Source organism: Terrapene carolina, unplaced genomic scaffold (assembly GCF_002925995.2).
Source record: "Terrapene carolina triunguis isolate 2854851 unplaced genomic scaffold, T_m_triunguis-2.0 Scaffold231, whole genome shotgun sequence".
Classification (NCBI taxonomy): domain Eukaryota; kingdom Metazoa; phylum Chordata; order Testudines; family Emydidae; genus Terrapene; species Terrapene triunguis.
The window spans coordinates 15,065,594-15,088,183 of NW_020664582.1; the positions used below are offsets into that span (position 1 = coordinate 15,065,594).

The 22,590-nt window shown below is 37.6% G+C and overlaps 1 protein-coding gene across 1 annotated transcript in view; it reads right to left on the minus strand.

The window, feature by feature from the left end:
- BRIP1 (BRCA1 interacting protein C-terminal helicase 1) overlaps nucleotides 1–22,590 on the minus strand; it is a 115,166-nt gene that overhangs the window by 92,444 nt on the left and 132 nt on the right. The window contains exons 2-6 of the mRNA XM_029912529.1: nucleotides 20,573–20,704; nucleotides 19,231–19,342; nucleotides 17,960–18,154; nucleotides 15,518–15,645; nucleotides 14,806–14,931 (exon numbers count right to left, since the gene is read on the minus strand). Of these exons, the coding sequence (XP_029768389.1) occupies nucleotides 14,806–14,931; nucleotides 15,518–15,645; nucleotides 17,960–18,154; nucleotides 19,231–19,342; nucleotides 20,573–20,665 (654 nt within the window). The 5' untranslated portion in view covers nucleotides 20,666–20,704. The remainder of the gene's footprint in view (nucleotides 1–14,805; nucleotides 14,932–15,517; nucleotides 15,646–17,959; nucleotides 18,155–19,230; nucleotides 19,343–20,572; nucleotides 20,705–22,590) is intronic.

Below are 22,590 nucleotides of genomic sequence, written 5' to 3' on the forward strand. Positions count from 1 at the left end.
TGTTTTTTGATACCCCAAGTGTTTGTTACACTACTCTCCATTTACTGTTTACTTTTTTACCTAGTGTAAATGGGGATTCCTTAACACAGCTGCCCCAGTTTCTCAAAGTCAATACTTCTGCATAATTAACCAAGAGAGTACAACAAGGGTATAATTTCTCATCTAGATTTATACTAGAACTGCACTATTTTGTAAGAATCCCCAGTTCAAGAACAAACATGGGTTCCCAGGCTCAAAGAGGCTAAAGACAGTCAATTGCTTTGGACAGGAAGGGCCCGGCCTTCATTATGTCTACAGACATTCCCTTGATACAGCACTGGAAGGTGCTTCTCACTAGTTCTCTCATATTGATTATAGGCAATAAATGGGGCTCAAAAGCTAAACACAGTAAATAGTATAAAACTGAATGGTTTAATTAATTATGACTATGAGGACAGCACCATAGTACACTGTTTGTATCTATTTTCCTGAAATAAACGAAAATAAAGATCAACACATCAGAGTTATTGACAAATAAAATGTCAGTCTTAAAAAAGACGTTAAAGTAATTAATAAATACTATATATATATATATATATATAAAAATAAATGAATTTGGAATATAAATGAGAGAAACAAGAAAATAAAATGTAATATATTTTCCTCAAAAGTGACTTAACTATTATAAACTAGTTCATTTAACCAAAACACTACTAGTATCACAAGAGCATGTGTTTACCTTGTGTTAATGTCCAACAGAGCTTATAAAAATTAGGGCTGTCAAGCGATTAAAAAAAATCAATCAATCACAATTAATTGCAGTTAAACAATAATACAATACCATTTATTTAAATATTTTTGGATGTTTTCTACATTTATATATTAATTTCAATTACAACACAATACAATGTGTACTGTGCTCACTTTATATTTATTTTTGATTACAAATATTTGTGCTGTAAAAAACAAAATAAATAGTATATTTCAATTCACCTAATGCAAGTACTGTAATGCAATCTCTTTATAATGAACGTTGAACTTACAAATGTAGAATTACGTACAAAAAATAACTGCATTCAAAATAAAACAATGTAAAACTTGAGAACCTACAAGTCCACTCAGTCTACTTCAGCCGATCACTCAGACAAACAAGTTTGGTAACAATTTGCAGGAGATCATGCTGCCCACTTCTTGTTTACAATGTCACCTGAAAGTGAGAACAGGCATTCGCAGTGCACTGTTGTAGCCGGCATCGCAAGATATTTATGTGCCTGATGTACTAAAGATTCATATGTCCCTTGATGCTTCAACCACCATTCCAGGGGACATGTGTCCATGCTGATGACGGGTCCTGCTCGATAACGATCGAGAGCAGATCAACGCATGTTCATTTTCATCATCTGAGTCAGATGCCACCAGCAGAAGGTTGATTTTCTTTTTTGGTGGTTCAGGTTCTTTAGTTTCCACATCGGAGTGTTGCTCTTTTAAGACATCTGAAAGCATTTTCCACACCTCATCCCTCTCAGATTTTGGAAGGCACTTCAGATTCTTAAACCTTTGGTCAAGTGCCGTAGCTATCTTTAGAAATCTCATATTAGTACCTTCTATGCATTTTGTCAAATCTGCTGTGAAAGTGTTCTTAAAACGAATATGTGCTGGGTCATCATCCGAGACTGCTATAACTTGAAATATATGGCAGAATGAGGGTAAAACAGAACAGGAGACATACAATTCTCCCCTAAGGAGTTCAGTCACAAATTTAATTAACGCATTATTTTTTTAAGCATCATCATCAGCATGAAAGCATGTCCTCTGGAATGGTGGCCGAAGCATGAAGGGACATATGAATGTTTAGCATATCTGGCAAGTAAATACCTTGCAACGCCATGCGAATGCCTGTTCTCACTTTCAGGTGACATTGTAAATAAGAAGCAGTCAGCAGTATCTCCTGTAAATGTACACAAACTTGTTTGTCTTAGCAATTGGCTGAACAAAAAGTAGGACTGAGTGGACTTGTAGGCTCTGAAGTTTTAAATATTTTGTTTTTGAGTGCAGTTATGTAACAAAAAAAATCTACATTTGTAAGTTACACTTTCACAATAAAGAGATTGCACTGCACAGTACTTGTACGCAGTGAATTGAAAAATACTATTTATTTTATCATTTTTAGAGTGCAAATATTTGTAATCAAAAATAATAATATAAAGTGAGCACTGTACACTGTGTATTCGGTGTTGAAATACAAATCAATATATTTGAAAATGTAGGAAAACATCCAAAAAATTGTAATAAATTTCAATTGGTATTCTATTGTTTAACAGTGCGATTAATCGCGATTAATTTTTTTAATTGCAGTTAATTTTTTTTAGTTAATCGTGTGAGTTAACTGTGGTTAACCGACAGCCCTAATAAAAATGTATAGGCCCATTTTAGACTAGATAGCTGTAGACTGAGTGGAGGGCAGTTCAGATTCTGTACTGATAGTTTTCTCTCCTGTGTTTTGCCCTCCCCTTGTCCTTTGTGTCATCACATCACGCAAAACCACAGGTTATCATTAATTTTGTTTTCTTTTAGGAAAAAAAGATTGTCACAAGCTGCTTAATACATATGTTTTAATATACTTTCAACAGTAGTTATTATTAAGAGTGTATCAAGCTTGCCCATCCAAAGCAGAAGCATTTCTGGCTTGCATTTAGAGTTGACAGCTGCCTTTTTCTCCTCACAGTATGTTTCAGTTGGCCAGCACCACCACAGCAGTGAGTATTAAGCAATTTGATATATCATGTTATGTTTTGTTTTCTTGTAATGAAAAGGAAAGTGACTAGCCAGCCAAGCCTTTTAAACCCACCGCTGTGACAAAGTTACTGAGAAGTGTAAGGGCAAAACTTTATTTTCAGCCCAAAAGTGGCCTTGCACATTAAAGCAGAGGTGCACTGATGCTGAGCTGGGACAGTCAGCACCCTTGCTACAGTCACTCTGTCGATAAACACCTTATCTCCAGTGAAGTCAGTCCAGCACCCCCACTAGCATTACAACTCACTAATTGTTATAAAGATTAAAAAAAGAACAGAATAATCATGCACTGCTATTGGAACTAAGAATACCTTCCCCCTTATGGACAGTGGAAAGGTCTTCCTTAAAGCAACTTACCCAAAGTCATGCAGCAAAAGCTGAGAATAAAACTCAAGTTTCCTGATTCCCATGTTTTTGTTTTGAACCAAGCTGCCTTCCTACAGAATGTTTTCCATTATGCCACCTCCTTTTGGTTAATTCTTCCATCTCCCCACGTACACACATTGTTGCATTACATTATGCCCATAACTAACTCCACTTGTTTCTTAACACTTGAGTTTTTGCATGAATTAATTCCTAAATTTAAAAGGATTTTGTATGAGGAAATATTGTCTGTGTTTTGATTACAGTTAAATTAAAAAGATGGTACTACATATTTCTGGGTCAAATATATAAACCCCCACTGACTCCTCTATATAACTGGGGTTTTGGCTAGTCTTGTAATCAGGAGGGCACCTCTGGCCACCACACAATTTAATCAAACTTTTTTTACTGGTGACCCCTTTCACATAGAAAGCCTCTGAGTGCGACCCCCCTTAAATATATAAACAAGTGTTTTTAATTTATAACACCATTATAAATGCTGGAAGCAAAGAAGGGTTTGGGGTGGAGGTTGACAGCTCACGACCCCCCATATAACCACCTCACAACCCCCAGTTTGAGAACCCCTGAGTTACACTGACCTAAGCCCAGGTGTGGACAGCGCTACCGGTTGAACCTCTCTAGTCCAGCACTCTCTGCTCCGGCAACATCCATGGTCCAGCATGATTTTAGTTAGCCGGATGTCCGCTTATCCTGAGTGGGTCCAAGTTTCCCGCGGTCCAGCAAAGTTTGTTTACAGCCGCCAGTCCTTGCTCTCAGTGTTCTGTGTTGTTATTTAGCTCTAATTTATCCCTAAATATGTCTTCTAAGAGACCAGCAAGCAGTGGAAGTGTAGGTAATGCTGCTAGGCGTACGCATGTGTCAATATCGATACAGGAAAAGGTGGAATTGTTGCAGAAATTGGAAAAGGGCACATCGGTACGTTGTTCTGTTTATTCGCCTCAGTGAAATAAAAATAAAAAGAGACCCCGCTCATTACAATACTGTATTGACCTCCCGTGGTTCAGCACATTCTCTGGTTCGGCACCAGTCAGGTTCCGAGGATGCCAGACTAAAGAGGTTCAACCTGTATGTCAGCAAGAGAGCTGCTCCCACTGACATAATTAATCTACCACTAATGAGCAATGGTAGCGAAGTCGACAGGAGAGCTCTCTCCGCAGCTACACTAGAGAGCTTGCATGGGTGCAACTGCGCCACTGTAAGCTCTTTAGTGTAGCTACAGCCTCAGCCACAGTCTGGGAGAAAGAAGATTACCAAAAGCTGTAATAAATTACAGAAGTCTAAAAAGAATGTTACAAAACTGCAGACAAGCACTCTGCAGCTAACACAACCTTTTTTCCATTTTAAGAGGGTTCATTATTATGTATAACACACTTCTTCCTCAAATGTAACTGAAAACAATTTGGCCACTTGTATTGACAGGGCCAAATTGTTTTCAACGCCTGACATAAAAAGCATTAGAATGAAGGATCAAGGATATTATTAGAATAGGTTTTAAAACTGTTGACTCCAAGTAAATCAGTGGGCCAGAGTTTTCAGTACCATGTTGGGGGGCTTTTTGGAGACAGGAGTATGATGTTGCAATATTAGGGTAATTATTAAAAGGAAAAAACAAAGGAGTTGAATTTAGGACATCCGCTGTTATTACATCTAGTTTTGTTTGTACAATACCAAAACAACCAAGAGCAATTTTAAAGGGAAGAGAGTTCTCAGTAAAATGTGTAGATTATATTGATTCTACCTATAACCGTACTACACTGTACATTATAAAGCCCCTGCAAACACTCATGCAAGTAGCCTCATTAGCCACACTGGGACTGCTCATGTGAGTAAAATTAAGCACATGAGTAAGGTTTGCAGGAGCAGGACTATGTTACAAACTGGACCAAGTCTTAAAATGAATGTAACAACTGAGATAATATAACAAAAATTATTCTGAGATGTACACTAAGTCCAACATTTTTGAGACTACCTTACAGGCACTAAAAATCTATTTTCAGGCACTTAAAAAAAAAAGAGACATTTCACAGAGCTCCCACAGTTCCAGTAGGCGTGAGTAAGAGCTCTTGTGTTCAGCACCTCTGAAAAGCTACTTTTAATTAGGTGCTTAGAATTAGACATCTAAATTTGAAAATGTTGGACTTATACCACAAGTATCAGCTATAAAATGAAACTATTATAACAGCAGTTAAGCCTTGTCAGACTTGTAACATTCTCCGGTCTTAACAATACACTGCATCAACAAACAAGACCAGAAGAAAGCATATCTTGCTTTCAAACAACTCTTGGAATGGAAATACAAGTACCTACTTAAAAAATTCTAAGCTACAGACAATCTATTCCTTCTCTGTTAGGTCACAAAGAGGGATTATTTGGCAAGAAAATTACAGCTCATTAACTTCAAAAATTTCCTTGCATGCAGGAATGATCAAGTAGGATAAAATACTGAGATTAAACACAGAAAGTTTCATTATCCCACTGGTTAAGAGAAATAATTCTGTAAGAAACAGAGAAACACTTATTCTAAAAAGACACTATCCAAATTTTAAAACATATATAAAATTAAATAATTTTAAAAACTTTCCATTGTTTTTACTAAGCTATTAAAAAAGTAAGAAAACTTCTTTGTCATTTGGAAACATTCGGTGTTTAGCCTCCAATCAAGGCACACACGTAGTCAACATTAAAGAGAACTACTTGCATGAATAAACCCCTTATTTTTGAGCATTGACAAAAAGGTGTTGAAATTAACATAGCTCTTTAAATTAACTTTATTTTGCACTATCATCATCCACATCAGCAATGCTTAGGGAAGAGTGTTTATTAGTTAACTGCTCCTCCATGCCTATCAAAGGCAGCACATACATACCTTGTTTTGTGGATGTCTCACCAAAAATGACAGTTGAAAATTTGTTTAAGAAAGTGAGTGGTGAATAAGTATATGGTATGTATTCTTGTATTAACACCATCACAAATATATAAATTAATTTTCAGTCCAGAATTAGCACTTACCCAATGCTAAAAATAACCTTAGGTTTTGACACACCAAAAAAAACCCTTATGGCTAGTTGATGAGACAGCTGCAACAAGAGTTCTGTAAGTGGAGCGAGAGAGGAGAAAGAGGATATTTCAAAGAAATCATGGAACTAACAGGATGTTTGCCAACCATCATCCTGATCACTCTGCTTGTCTGTTGAATCCTACACCTTTTTCTTGTATATTTAGTTTTTAAGGCCTTCATTGGCTTGAATATTTAGATTGTACGACTTCTCTTACTATGTGTTTGTACAGTTCCTATTACAATAGAGCCTCAATCCTGCTTGGGATCTTCAAGTGCAACAACAAAAATAAATAATAAAATATCAGTTCTTTTCATCTATACATTTCTTCATGTAATACATGACAGATTTTAAGATTCTAAATTAATGGCACAGATGCTTAAGTTTACAAATGTTTTAGAGTTGTGTTAAATTTCTTTATTAATAAAGAGAGAACTCCCCCATCACCAAAAATTTAAATACGACAGATTCTTATGTTAAACTTAAGTCTTGCTCCTGCAACTAGCTCCATCCTGGGAGACCCATGCACCTATGCAGTGACAGTTACAGGATCAGGGTCTAAAACTGTACTAGATTTACCCAGAAGTGAAATTAAAATCTTAAGCCTGGTCTACATTTAACAAGTTTTACAGGCATGACTATATCAATAGTTTTGGTGTTGCTTTGTTTTTGTTTTTTTACCAACAGTTATCCAGTAAAAGCCCTAATGCAGATGCTACTAGTATAAGCTCTATGCTGGTATAGCTTATTCCACTTTGGTAAAATGAAATAAGCTATACCCGCGTAAGCACTTTTATACTAATCTGTGTGCACATCGGGGGGATTTTGTCTATTTAACTATGCTGGCAAAGTTAAAGCAGAAATTTTTTTAAATGTAGATGAGGCCTTACTATTCCAGAATTGCCTATTGCTATCAAACAAATTCCCCCTTAAAATATCCCCCCTGCTTTAAAAAAAAATTAAAGGTCATAGTTGGTAAATAACTTCATGCCCTTCCACTTTTAAAAATAAACCAATGTCCTTTAAAAAAAATCATTCTGCTCCCTCTTCAGCTGTAGCTCAAAAACTGTTCTAATGTTGCTTTGAGAGATCACACAATTCCACAAATATGCAAAAGTATTATAAAGTGCTACATGGCATGATTCTATTTCTAGGACATATTCTCATCAGAATACAAAGGAAAGCGCATAATGTATCATGATTACTGATGAGATTTCAATAAAACCCATAATGTAGATAAAAAACAGCAAGTACATGAAATGCTTGCTCTACAGAGGAGTTTCAAGACATGGTTGAAAGCCAGTAAGAATGAAGAATCTATCTAGACGACTATAGCACCTCTCACTTTTGTCTCTATTTCTGGGCAGCAAAGCATGTTTTAGATTCATTGCCGACTGAAGTGTACTTCAACAAAAATAGGAATGTAACTGGAGGATACTCTAGTGATTTTTCTCAAGACCTTTTCAGTGGGATCAAGGGAAACTATTATATTTAGGAAATTACCTTAATTTTCCCTTTAATAATAGAGAAAGCATATATTTTACAACTCCTCTGCTAGATTGGTTCCCCCATACCATTCAGAGCTATGCAAATAGAAACTCTTCAGAGTAACTACATCCTCCAAAAGCCAAAATGTTTTTTTTTCCAAAGACTGTGATCAAGGCCATGTTATTGAACTTCCGGGAATCTCTTACCATTTCAACATTGAAAAAAATCACATATTAAGATGGGAAATTATTTATTTAGGTAAACTGGCCAATTTATAGTGCTCTGCACTCCCCTTCAGGAGAATCAAGACCAATTCCAATTTCTGCAGGATAGATTCTTGTGCTAGCAGATGCTAAAAGTCTTTCTGAAACTATGTATTCAGTTCCTAAGAACGGTGGGTATCTTGCATTGCTCAATAGTTACTTTGTTGGACTGTGATATTGAGAGGCTTCTAAGTGTCAGCCATAGCTAGAATAATAGTGGCCTGATGTAGGGCCTTTGGGAGACCGCACAGCTATTTGTTAAAGCAGGGGACTAGGAATAAGGAAGACTGAGTTCTATTGCTGATTGCCACATGTATCCTTGTAGTCTTTGATAAATCGTGTACTCTCCCCTTTACCTCAGTTTATTCATCTGAAAATGGGAATAACATTCACCCACCATCATAAGAAGTGTCTTTCTATCCCAGAGCTACAGAAAAACACTAATATGTATCATTATTATGGTCAAGTAGAGCTGGCCTAAAAATTTGCAGCAAGAGTAAGCCCCCAAACTCCCAAGGGGGTAGAGACAGAGAAACATAGGACTGTGAATTTCCCCTCTAGTTTCTCTGATGGAAGAAGGAACTCTTCAGTGAATTGATTTTCCATCTGGCCTTGTTACCAGAAAGCGTCAGAAGTGGAGGAAATTGGGCTGCACATCCCTGAGATTTTGCATGGAACTCCAACAACAGTTGTTTGTGCATAAGGCCAGCCCTGCAGTCAATGAGTATAAAACAGAGGGGAAATAAATAGGGATCTTCAATGCTCAGAGGACTGCCTCATCTCCCCACCCCGCTACTCTCAGAATGAGAAAAGAAAGGAAAAATAGTAGACTCAAAGAGCTTTAAAAGTTACCGTGGTATTTTTCATTTATGAAACAATGCCAGGAAAATGTTGTCTTGTATAGCCTAATATAATGAAAAGCCTGATACAGCCAAGTGACATTTAGGGTATGTTTACACTGCAAATAAAAACCCACAGCTGGCCTGTGTCTGCTAACTCAGGTTCGTGGGGCTCGGGCTAAAGGGCTGTTTAATTGCAGTGTAGACATTTGGGCTCAAGCTGCAGGCCCGGACCTGAACCTCTACACCGCAATTAAACAGCCCCTTAGCTCAGCGAGCCTGAGTTAGCTGGTCTGGGCCAGCCGTGGGTGTTTAACTGCAGTGTAAAGATACCTTTACTTACTGTCCACCAAACATATTGGTTACCTGTACTTAAAAATCCTAGATATGCTGACTGACCACTATGCCTGAGCTGAGGCTGACAGGAAATCTGGCCTCCCACCTTAATTCCCTTGTAAATGCCAAGTGGCGGGGGGGAGAGAGGGTGATCTCACTATTCTGTCTGTTTACTCTACTACATTTCTAAATTCTTCTTGCTCTGCTCAGTCGGTTACCTGGAGGACTGTACTGTAACAAGAATACACATAGATAACCATTTTTCAGCCACAGGTCAGATATTCTAGTCTACTAAAATACCCAGGATTCTGAATTATGTGTGATTAGCAGCCTGCCAAATACAGGTTAATTAAAAATATATTTTATGTAATGAAAATAAGCCACATGGTCTTGTTGGCCAACCAGATTTGAGATTCAGATTCTCATTAGGCAAGTCATCTTTCAATTAAAAAACAAAAAACACACACGCACCTTTCCTAGCCTGTTTTGAAACATTTTCACCATTTCATTAACCACCCAATCAATTACACTAAGCAGTTTTCACAGAATTCTGTACTGCAAAATATCTGTGATTCAAGGAGCATCTTAACTGGCTGTTCAAAAAAGGAGTTAATTAAATTTCTGCAGACTTCACATTAATTTATCCACATGTAAAACTTGAAAGATCCTAATGGCAAAAGGGGTTTATTGCTTGATAATCTCACTCTTACATGATTAGAGGCTCTCAACTGTGTTTTTTGCCTTACAGTGGCCCGGGGGGTTGAACGGTATGCCTCATTGCCTGAATGTAAGGAAATAAAAGGGTAAGTATGTGTGTTGCTACTTGGAACAATCATCAGCATCTTCCCAAGCAATGTTGATCTGTATACACTGATAGTTATGGAAAAAATGTTCTCAGTTTCCATGTGCTTTTATTATAATATTTGATGCAGTTTACCAACATCTGCAGCCATTTCAGATGATGCTATAATGACCATTTGTCAATTTGTTTGCTATGTACTTTACTTGCATATGCCTTGATATTTTTAGCTCTTGGAGCAGAGGTATCATCATTTCTGTGGTACATTCTACCTATTGTAAGGCACTGTGTAATATTATTTATTCTCTAAATAAATAATAATGTTTATCAAGGAATAGTTTACACTTCCTTTTCTTGCCATCATAAAACATTCTATTGTTTGTATGTCAATATTTTTGAAAAGACCGCCCTCTTCCTATTCATTATAGTATCACTACTACTATCCATTAACACAAATATCTCTCTAAAAACAGATTGCAACTTCTCATTCACAGCTGATTACTACTTATACCATTATTTTTAGCACAATCATATTAATGAGGAAGAGAAATTGTTCCACATATCCTCGATCCTGCAAATATTCCCAACTACAGCCCTTCCCACAAAAGCAACAAGGAAATTAGATATCTGTTAAATTGAAAGATAAAAATATACTGGAAGTCTAGTCAGATCTAGTGGCAAACTCAAATCTCATCTGTTTTAAACAACCATAATGGACTCTATTTCTTTAGTAGTTCAGAGCTGCACCTTAGATTTCAAAATATAGCCTCAAACTTTGAGCCCAAATACAGACTTCTAAGCAGCTTCAGAATTTGTTTTTTTCGCTTTTGATTTCTAGAAGAACCATAAGAAATGTGGAGGAAAAGTTGATACATTTATCCAGAAATATGATGTGCTACAACACAATTACATAATTCTCAAATTTTTGGAATCCTTCCACTATACAGCATTTCACCCTTTTGTGTCCTCCAAAAACCCCATCACCTGATATGGATGTCTCATTTTCCATATTAATTTTACTTTTTAAAGCTTGACATTTAAATAATTAATTAGTTAATAATGCTGCTATTGTGCACCCATTCATTATCTAACTTAGTTCATCATTTTTTCCTGCCTTCCAGAGTCCTGAACTAAAATAATCAAACTCCAAGGTGGCAATTGTGAACTGGATTATAAATTATTTTAAACCCAAAAATTATTTAGGAGGAAGTTAAACAGAGACTTTAAATCTGAGACACCTGTGTCTTGCAAACTTAAGAATTTCAAAAGACTTAATGAGACCAACTTCATAGGGTGCAGCTTTGTTCTTTCAGGAATAGAACACAAAAACTGCAGTATTTGCTTCCAGTGCCAATGACATTCCCAGAAAAGTACACTGAGAGAAAGTTTTTCATATTTACCATGCCAAAATACATGTAATGGTTTCTTTTTTATATTACATAAGATGTGTCCAAATAGGTCTTCAAACTTTGCACCCATGAATTTTCCCCCTTCACTGTTAATCCCAAACACATCCTCTGTCTTGTTTTAGATGATCTTACTTTTCCTGACTTTAGGAGGTGCCAAATTTGTATCCAATACTAGCTTTTTCATCACCACAGAAGACTAGAGGCATAAATGTATCAGACTTCTTCAACGCCCAAGAGTGAGACTACGCAAATTGTTACCAAATCTGGAAAGCATAGCCACAAACATGGGCCCAAAGTTTCTGGGCTTCATTATTATTGCTTGAGTAGCCTTCCGGACATCAACAAGATTATTCAGGTACTAAGCATTATTTCTGTAAGTATTTGCAAGATGAGGCCTATAGATGGCATATTATATGCACTGCTCAAATGTTAACCCAGAAGTAATATAGATTTCCTTCTGATGCGAAGGAAGATAATAGATAATTCTCTTATTCAGTGTGGTTTTTTTTAAATTATTTTAATGTAAGTAGTAAATTATCTTAAAAATGAGTTGCAAAATGCTCCTCAAACACTACAAATTCTTAGTTACTGTCACTACTTATAAAAAATTCTAGAACCTCTAAACCATCTTTCAATTTTTTGAGCAAATCCACAACACTGTCCCCTTCAATGTGAAGGTCAATAAAGCAAGAAAATATTTTTATTTGAAAACCAACAGCACACTCTGCTGGCCTTCAGATTTCACAATGCCAATTGATTTCAGTAGCATGAGGCATTTAAAAATGCCACTTGAAAACCTCTGAAGCTTTCCAAAACAATAATAAAATGTACTGCCCATTAAAATGAACAAGAGTACTGGTTCTCTTTTGTAAAAAAGAAAATAATTAACTACCAGTATTTAAATTAGTATTACAACTTTTGGTTTGTTTTGTAGTTCAAAAAGGCAGGTGCAAACTGGACCCAGAAGTGTACAGTTAAAATAAAAAATAATGTTTAAGTCATTGTTCATAAAGATGTATACAAAGGTCCGAGAGTGTATCAGACAGAGAAAAGAGGCTCCAGCTGGTCATCAGCTCAGGGGTGTTTCCAAAGACTGACTGATTCTTCTATCAGATTTTAATACACTATGAAATGCAAATGACTATATTTTATTCTAGTGCTGGATTACCTAGAGATGCATATTACCTGGGAATTACTTAAAAGTCCAAAAAACAAATGGGAAGGAGAGAGTATCCTTGGGAGTTTTGAAAAAGGGAAAGATTCTCCTCTCCTCTTGTGTTTGTCTGCCAAACCCATGCAGCTCTTCACTCTCATCCTACTTTTTAGCACTGGTAGCGACCACTCTGGCATAGCCCTTCAATAAGAATTCATGCGAATGCCATTAAGTAGCCTCACATATCATTGAGGTGATCCAACTTTCCTGCATCAGCCCTGTAGGACTGACTTTAGGAATGTCTCATATTCTTTTTATTTTGGTTTAGCTTGAACAATGTTGTTATTACTTCCCCGCCCTCCACCACCTCCCTCCTCCTAATAAAGTGAAGAAAACTCAAACACCAAAAATTGCAACAAATTTCCAGTGGGGAACTCTGCAAATACCACTGCATATTTCTGAGTCTGTTTCCCTTAAGAAACTTGCATTTTCTTGGAAGTTCTGCTAGGAAAAGTGACAATTTGTAACAATGTTAGAAAACAGTAATCAGTTTTAACTTTTTAGGCACCTGTGCCTCTTTACAAAACAAATTTTATCAGACACAGAAAAATTATCAGACAAACAGATGAACATGATTTGTTGGGGGAAGAGTCCACACAGCTTTGTAAAGGGAAATCATGCCGCACCAATCCATCAGAATTCTTTCAGGTTGTCAACAAACACGGACAAGGGTGATACAGTGTAACTGAACTTTCAGAAAGCTTTTGACAAGGTCCCTCACCAAAGGCTCTTTAGCAAAGCAAGGAGTGAATAAGAGTGAAGGTTCTCTCATGGATCAGTAATTGGTTAAGAGATTGGAAACAAAGGGTAGGAATAAACAGCCAGTTTTCAAAGTGCCCCAAGGATCTGTGCAGGGACAGTGCTGTTCAACATATTCATAAATGATCCGTAAAAAGGGGTAACCAGCGTGTTGGCAAAGTTTGCAGATGATACAAAATTACTCAAGATAGTTAAGTCCAAAGCAGACTGTGAAGAGTTACAAAGGGATCTCTCAAAACTGGGTGGCGGGGCAACAAAATGGGAGATGAAATTCAGTGTTCATAAATGAAAAGCAATGGACTTTGGAAAACATAATCTCAACTGTACAAACAAAATTATGTGATCTAAATTTGCTGTTACCACTCAAAAAAGAGAGATTTTGGAGACATCATTGATATTTCTTTGAAAACATCTGTTCAATGTGCAGCAACAATCAAAAAGCTAACTGAATGTTAGGAACCTTTAGGAAAGGGATAGATAATAGGACAGAAAATTTCATAATGCAATAAGAGAGAGAACTGGAAAAGAGCAACAAAAATTATTAGGGATATGGAACAACTTCGATATGAGGAGAGATTACAGAGAGACTGGGATTGTCCATCCTGGAAAAGAGATGACTGAGGGGGTATATGATAGAGGTCTATAAAGCCATGAATGGTGTGGAGAAAGTGAATAAGGAAGCGTAATTTACACCTTCACTCAACACATGAACCAGGGGCCATCCAATGAAATTAATAAGCAGCAGGTTTAAAACAAACATAAGGAAGTACTTCTCCACACAATGCACAGTCAACCTATGGAACTTGTTGTCAGGGGATATTGTTAAGGTCAAAAGTATAACAGGATTCAAAAAAGAATTGGATATGTTAATGGAACATAGCCATTGATGGACCTATTAGCCAAGGTGGTCAGGGGCACAACCCCATTCTCTGGGTGTCCCTAAAGTTTTGATTGCTAGAAGCTGGGACCAGACAACAGGGGATGGATCACTCAATAAATTGCGCTGTTCTGTTCACTCCCTCTGAAGCATCTGGCACCAGCCACTGTTGGAAGACAGGATACTGGGCAAGATGACCATTAGTCTGACCCAATATAGCAATTTCTTATGTTTTTAAGTGGGTTACTTTTTCAGATAAAAGCAAGACAAGACAGCAACATCCTACCTCCAGCACACAAACAAAAAGGGAGATAAAAAAGCCTTCAGCCTTGCCCAAAAGGATTCTACAGAAGTACTCAGACTAACAGTGAGAGGAAAGGGCATTCCAGAGATGCAGGCGTTTACCAGAAGACTTTCCCTCCAGTCCTTTCTAGACTGCATCATGGGATGAGCCAGCAAAGTAACTTAAAGATTCTAGATCCTGATGCAGCAGGATGCTTTCTGAAAATCATCTTGTAAACTGGCCTTTCATGCACAATTTCTTTATAGCAACAAAATTTGTCTTTGTTACTTGAACTAATAAGTGGCCTACAAGACCCATGCTACTTACTGTTTTTGGAGAGAAAGCAGCAATTTTTTCTGAGTGAACAGTCAGTTCCCCATTTCTTCGCTGTTGATAAACTTCCAAAGCATCAACAAACTGCACTCCCTTTGCAAAACAATGACGTTTTCTTACCTGTTAGGAAAACATGCAACACTCAAATGTACAACAACAGACAAAGGTGTGGCATTAAATCAGAGCTAAACTAGTGGTCAAACGTTACTCTTATAATTTTAATTTTTTCTTCATTCTGTGCCTGTTTCAGAAACTCAGTGCATTGTTAATACCCATCAGTTTAACCACATCTAACATAAGCTAACCAAAAATTAATAATTTAAGAAAAGTTACTATAACATTTGTACATCTTGGTTATCAAGACAAATATACAGCTTAATAATGCTTTTAAAAAAATAATTTTGTTTTGCTAAATAAAAGCAATAAATTAATATGAGTAGGCTTCATAGAGACAGAGTGTTTAAATTCTCCTTTTACTAGCATACATCAAGTAATTTATCTGCATAACAAGTTATTGTGAAAATCAAATACAACAATGGATTCCTTTGTAACAAGTAATAGTAAAAATGAAGAAAAAAAGTAAATCTAATTTATGGTTGTGACATTACCAACTAATCTCTACTTCTAGCACTGAAATGTTGATTGATATTTGACAACCTTGTTCGGCTATGCCTGGATTATTTTACTGCCAATAAACTTTGCTCACCTGCTGCTCAGTTTCTAATAAACGTATCCTTTTCCTGTCCACTTGAAAGTCGTCATTTTCATCTCTATGTAAAGATGCCCATTTCTTTGCAGATAATTTTGAAGACAGTGTGACTTTTGCATTATGTTCTGTAACAGGAGTATTCATTACTAAAAGTGTATTAAATAAATGTAAATAATATTTCCAGTCATGAAACTTATTCAGAAAAAATAGTTTAGACTCAAGGTGGACTATAATATTGGTAGACATTTCTGGACCCCATCTTCCCTCATTACAATGCAGGCAAATTTATATAGGAAGAACCATTACTTTAGGATTTTACTACTATGCAACATGGAAAAAATGATTGGTCTAAGGGAGGCCTCCTAACAGAAGAAAATAACAAGCATTGCACTAGCTATTAGTTTCCCTTCTAAAACTGATTTTGGCTATATTGGTAAGGAAAAACCAGCTATTTAATCCTTACAATATTTTTAGAGGGTCTGTCACAGCAGAAAAAGCTTTAAAATTTCTTATATGTAAACATCTCTCTTAGCTTTCCACTGATCTTTTACCATTGTTCCTGCTATTGTGGCTAAACGCAAGAGATTTTTACTTTCAAACAGCAATGATTATATCCTGTTCATAGCTCACATCCTTCCACTAAAAATCACAGGCACCGACTTTCTTCTTTCCAGATGGGTGCTCCACCCCCGCTCCGCCATTTCCTCCAAGGCCTCACCCTCTCGCCACCTCTTCCTGCCCCTTTCCATCCCTACTCTGCCTCCTTTCCCACAGTGCCTCCCGCCTGCCGCCAAACAGCTGATCAGCGGATGGCTGGTGGGTGCTGAGCACCCACTATTTTTTTTTTATGGGTGTTCCAGCCCCGGAGCACCCACGGAGTTGGCACCTATGACTAAAATCAAAATGCAGAACTGCAACAGCAAAATCATTAAAATGGCCACAGATTGCCATCAGTAACAGAGGAATGTGACTTCATTGTAGAATTAGGCATAAAGAAAGATTAGACTGCAGTAGAAGGGGACCACAAGGGTCATCTAGTCTAACCCTCTGCCAAGATGCAGGATTTGTTGTGTCCAAACCATCCAAGACAGATGGCTCCAGCCTCCTTTTGAAAAGAAACTCCAGCGAAGGAGTTTCCACAACCTGCTTAGGCGGTCTGTACAATTGTCCTACTGTTGTTACAATTCAGAAGTTTTTACTGAGATTTAATCTAAGATTTTGTTAGTCAATATTGTACTTGGCACAGAAATTATATGAGAAGCCAGGGATGGCAACCTCATTCCAATAAATCTCTCATCTGTGTCAGTCAGGTTTGTTTATTATTATTATTAAAAAGGGATACCACCAACTTGAAATCTAGTCTTTCTTTTTCTTTAAAAAAAAAAAAAATGTTCAGGTACTACACCTATCCTAGTCCCCTGCCAATTTTTCATGGTTTTACAAATCACATCTTCATATTTTCTCAATGCTCTTCTACTCCCTGTTGCTAAGTGAAAGTCCCACAGTAATAACAGGAAAAATGCCTACACAGAAAAAGCGCTGCCAACTGACCATGTAAGAGTGCTGTCAAATGCATAAAGAAAACAAAATGAGAAAATAATGAGACATTCCCGACACCCCCTTTCAGCTAAAGCTATCTTAGGTGTATCCTTTCACAACAATGGGCAAAACACTTTCAGGGAGAAGTGCAATTTAAAGCTGACTTTTACACCAAAGGCTAGGACCAAAAGAAAAAAATGTGCCATCTATTTATACAATGACCCTGGTACTTGCTGCTGAGAAAAACTGGCAAGATCACATGGACATAGTGGATTACACTCAATAGCAAGAGCCATGGGTAAAATACTTCATTGCAAAAGCACAATAGTACTCCTTCACTGAAATTTCCAGAACTAGTTGTCCTGTGAATCACATAGGGAAAAGAAGAGGAGGCTTCAAATGAGGGTGTTCCCAGTATGCAAACTACCAATTATCTACTTCCCCAGCATTCCAAATTCCAGAAGTTAATATTTAACAGCTAGTAAAAACTGTAAGGTACTCGTTTCTGAGTCAAGGTTTCTTTTGGTAGACTGGATTATAGTGCAGTGCTAGAGACCTCATGGGGAGCTGACTATAGGCTCCTGAACTTCAAACTAGTAAGAAGCAATGCAGGAGAACACTTGCAACCACTACTGAGCATAAGAGACCATCAACACGCTCATCTGTAGGGCTATCCTATGACATATTTTTGATTTGGACACTTGGAAGGAAGGGGGAACTTTAAAGCCAGGAGCCATTAATGACCCAGAAAAAAGGTGGTGGGTGAAAGCAAGATGAAAGTAGCACTCTTGATAAGTTGTTGACTCGTGTGGCATTGGCAATCATAGGAGAAATGAGAACCCACAAATTGAATAGCCATATGAGATGTCCACCCCCCCCCCCAAAAAAATAGAAAGTTACCTTTGTCTGTTGATGGTGTTTCACTTTTTATGGAAGTTGCTGTTTTACAATTAGTGAAAGAACAAGAAGCACCTTGGTTCACATCTGCAGTAGTGTCATTAGTCACAGCCTGGGAATGGCATCTACAGTGACATGGCAATGAAGTCTCTGGTTTTTTGCATTCCTTTTCACATGAGAACTCATCCAGTGACTTCTCTAAAAACAGGACAGGAGAAGGTCATTCATCTTCGGTTATAAAAGCATAACTACAGAGCCATATTGCAGAAGTAGGCTCTCTCCATACTGTAGGAATAATTAGATAACAGTAGATTTTGTCGGCGCTATAACTTGTAGTCACTGGGTCCACAACAGTTGCACACCTTTACAAAACAGATATATGGAAGTAATTTACAGAAACCCTACCCATTCAGCTACAAAAAAAGTACAATAGGCCCTTTGAGTTAATACTAACCACAATCTTAATCAATAGAGTAAGCATTATACAGGAAGGAAAAAGACGCACATATATAGTTAAGATCCATCGCAGTTCCTCTGAATGGGTATACCAGCCATACTAAACCATAGTATATAAGGTTGTACGCTAGTATAAGAAAAACTGAAAAATTATCTAATTTAGCAGGTTTTGGTTCTTAGCCAGAAATAAGGACATTATCTCCACTGCATAAAGAAAACACATGTAAACTCAGTTTTCCCCAATGAAGGCAGCACAAACTCTTTCAAACAGTAAACAGAGGAAGACTTATTAATATTGCTATATACTAATTTGGGCTTGCACTTTGATCTGGTCCATTAGTAAATTATGGGTGCGGTCTGTATTGTGTAATTTACTTAGATTATAAGCCTTTTGGTTAGGGACTCTGTCTTCCTCTATGTATTGTACAGACTAAGCATACTATGAAAACTCAATAAAGAATAATAGTCAAAAACAATTACAATAATTTACAGAGCTGGAAAACACACATTTTCTAGTTCAAAATGTCATATAATTTCAGATAAGCAATAACATTTTCTTTAAATATGCTGATATTCATATTACCACCTTAATAGAACATTCAAAGCCATATCCATTTTAATATGAAAATAACGCTGATTAGGTCTACTATCTTGATTCTCCATAAAGCTGGCATCAACCATGGGCATAAGGACTGACAAGATTTGGGTCCATTCCTAAAACTAGATTTCTGAGGTTGTCCACAGACCTAATGTATCTATTAATGCAGACAATCCTTGCTAACTGAAACTGGGCATATGGGCATTTTGAGATAACTTACCATGCAGAGACTGCTGCCATGACAATACAGAACAAAGTAACGCCAAACTTTTACCACTTCCTGTGGGGCTCTCCAACAAACAATGTTGCCTGGAATTTAACCCCTTAACAATCTGTAAGGAAAAAAATAAAAAGTTAACAGCTCAGAAGAATTAACAAGTAAATTTTCATGTTGTCTCTGGGAGGAGGAGGAGTGTATATATATCACACTCCCATTAGCAAAGTGCAGTAAATCTTCTGTGTCAACAACAAGACAGTAACTAAGAAAAGAAGGTGAAGAACATCTCTAGCTGAAACCACAGGGATTTTTTTTTTTTTTTTTAAGGCAAGCTGAAAGTAATTTCCTAAATGGAATTTGACGAGGTGCTCAGAAGTTCATACTTTTGAAAAAAAAACTCACAAGACCACAAGTGGTCATTAGGTCTTGGTTTTCTTTCAACTACAGACATTTGCAACATCTCTCACTATACTGGAACATAGGTTCCGTAGTGACTCAGATGGGATTGTCGACTTCCTCCCCATATAGCAGCAACACCTGATCAAGGGCTTGTCTACATTTGAAATGCTGCAGCTGCACCGCTGTAGTGCTCCACTGTAGACACGACCTGTGCCAATGGGAGGGATTCTCCCACTGGAGTAAGTAATCCACCTCCCTGAGAGGTGGTAGCTACGTAAATGAAGAATTCTTCAACCTAGCACTGTCTACACCGAGGTTAGGTCATCTTAACTACATCGCTCAGGGATGTAGATTTTTCACACCGCTGAGCAATGTAGCTGGGTCAACCTAACTTTTTTGTGGAGATCAGGCCCAAGTCAGAATCTGTTTATCCTTAAGGTCATAGGAGCAAAGAATGATGGCAGGCCATTAAATACTTCCTTGTCATAATTGAAGTTTTATATTTAATAACAGGTGGAAGATAAAACATCTACTCCCTCAATAAAATGAAAACTTACTGGGTTGGTACGGTATCTTTTGATCAAAAGATGGCAGGCATTTTGCTGAAGCCTTCCCTTTCTGCATTGCAATATCAAATAACTCTTTTAATACATAATCTCTAGTTAAATAGGCATACATTATGGGCACACCTATTTAACAAGATATTTAGTATAAAAGTTTAGGAGTATGTATTCACCCTAATACTCCAAAAATATAACTGAGCTCTCCCCCACATATATGTAAATACAGCATGTTGTTGCTTGTATTGTAATGGAAACACTGGAGGTATTGAAGGTTCTGAATTCATATCTAAATTCCCTTTTAAACTTTTAATTTACTACAGGTTCAAAATTATAACACTACATAAACTATTAAATCAATAGATTTTAATGACAAGTCTACTTACTGCATTCATCATAGCAAGCTGTGAAGGGTAAGCCTTGCAAGGAAAGATAATCTTCACCCCACCAATGGTATATTCTGACACTACCAAAGACATTGTCAGGGTTCTTTTCCCCTATTTATTTCAAATTTATGTCTGCAATACAAATGAAAAATTTTGACAAATCAATTCTACCTCAGCAGTTATCAGAAATCTGCAAATAACATAAGGCACCAGATAAAACTGAGTATAAACTGTTACGGTGATTTGGGGATTAGGTGGTTCAGGATATTGGCTATGGTGGGAATATAGTGCTTTACACCTATAGGTCACCAGTTCAAATTTAGCCTATCTTAGTAATGACAGCAAGTTATTACCATCTGATGATTTTTCTGTAACTTAAGTGATATAATAATAATTACTAACATACTATATGTATTATCTTTTGGAATATAATCACTCAAACTGGACTTTGGCCAGGATATTAGCTTAGCACCCCAACTCCGGTGAATAGCACTTTGGGATCTTTAATAATCACAAACAATCAGTTCCTCAGTTTTACAAACCCACCCTGGTTAGCTTGAACCCCGAGACAGTGCATCCTGTGGTAATATGGCTGAGAAGAATGGTTTCCAGATAAGATTTTCTATCTTTATAGCAATTTATAAACATTACAAGGACACTATACATTTAAAAATAAAATGTTTTAAATAAATATTTCTTATCTATGTTACTAATAATGTAATTATTAAAAGAGAAAATAATTTACTTGTCACTATTTACAGTGATAACTTTTTGCACATCGCTCACTTTGGACAAGGAAAAATAAGAGTTGAAAATTGTATATAGTCAGTTTCACTTTCATATTCAAAAGATGCAATGTTTGGATTTCAAACACTGAGGGGAAATATAGGGTAGCTTGTTTAAAAATAACTGTTCACTATATTTTTTTTAAGGTTGAGGAAACAATTCCCCCTGGTGTTAGGTTATACAAAAAGCTTCTTTTTACAAAGTTAATATTTGGGACCAAATTTAGCAACATCCCTTTCACTGATTAATTCCCTAACTGAAAGGTCTCAGTGGACCACCATCAAAAGACCATCATGACAATTGTTATGATGCCGCATCATCATAAACAATCTCAGAGGAAGGAATTTAACTAAAAAAAAAAAAAAAAGGAGGACTGTTACCCTCAAATTACAACCTAACCTTGCCCCCCCAAAAGGGACAGTCCCCTGTCCCAAATTTAGAAAGCTTTTTCTCAAATATACTCAGAAAGTCCCACCGTCCCTCTTAAGCAAAACCAATTATTTTTATTGTGCCCAAAGTTTGCTAAACTTGCTTTATGCAAGGAAACAAGGTCCCTATCTGAAGCGCTTCAGCTCTAACTAGACAAACTCACAGCCGAAGACTGCAGGGAGCGGGATGTAGAAAGGGAAACGAACCCAGCAGGACGCTGGTCCCCGGCTCATTCAGCCCCGGTCTCTGTTGATATTTTTGTTTTTGCTATTGACAAACAGTGAAAAGTTTTGTACCGATATTGACGCCCTAGTGAAAAGTTTGTGTCCGGGCCAGCCGAACTGAGCCCTGGCGCAGCTTTTTTTGGGGGGGGAGGAGGGGGCAGGAGGATTAACACGTCTCTTTGCTTTTTTATTTTCTTCTTCACTTCACACACTTCCCCCCACCCTAAAACATGGCAAATGGGGGGGGGGGGAAGAGATTGCAGCGATTCCCTCCCGCAGTCCTCCCTCCACCCAGCAAAAGGAAGTGTGCAGGGGCCTCCCCCGGTTCCCTGACCAGAGGGGAGATATACCCAGGGGTCTCCCCCGTACGACCCCCTGCCCCGGGGGGAAGATATTGCTGGGGCGCTACATACTTCCCCCAACCCGCACCAGCGGCCCATCGCCGTGAGCTCTCCCCGGGCCGGGGGAAGGGGAAATTCCCATAGCTCCCCCAGCGAAAGGAAGTCGGTCTCCCACAGCCCCCTCACAGCGAACGCCCGCCCCGCCTCCATTTTGAATGCCCCCCCCCCGCGGCAGCTG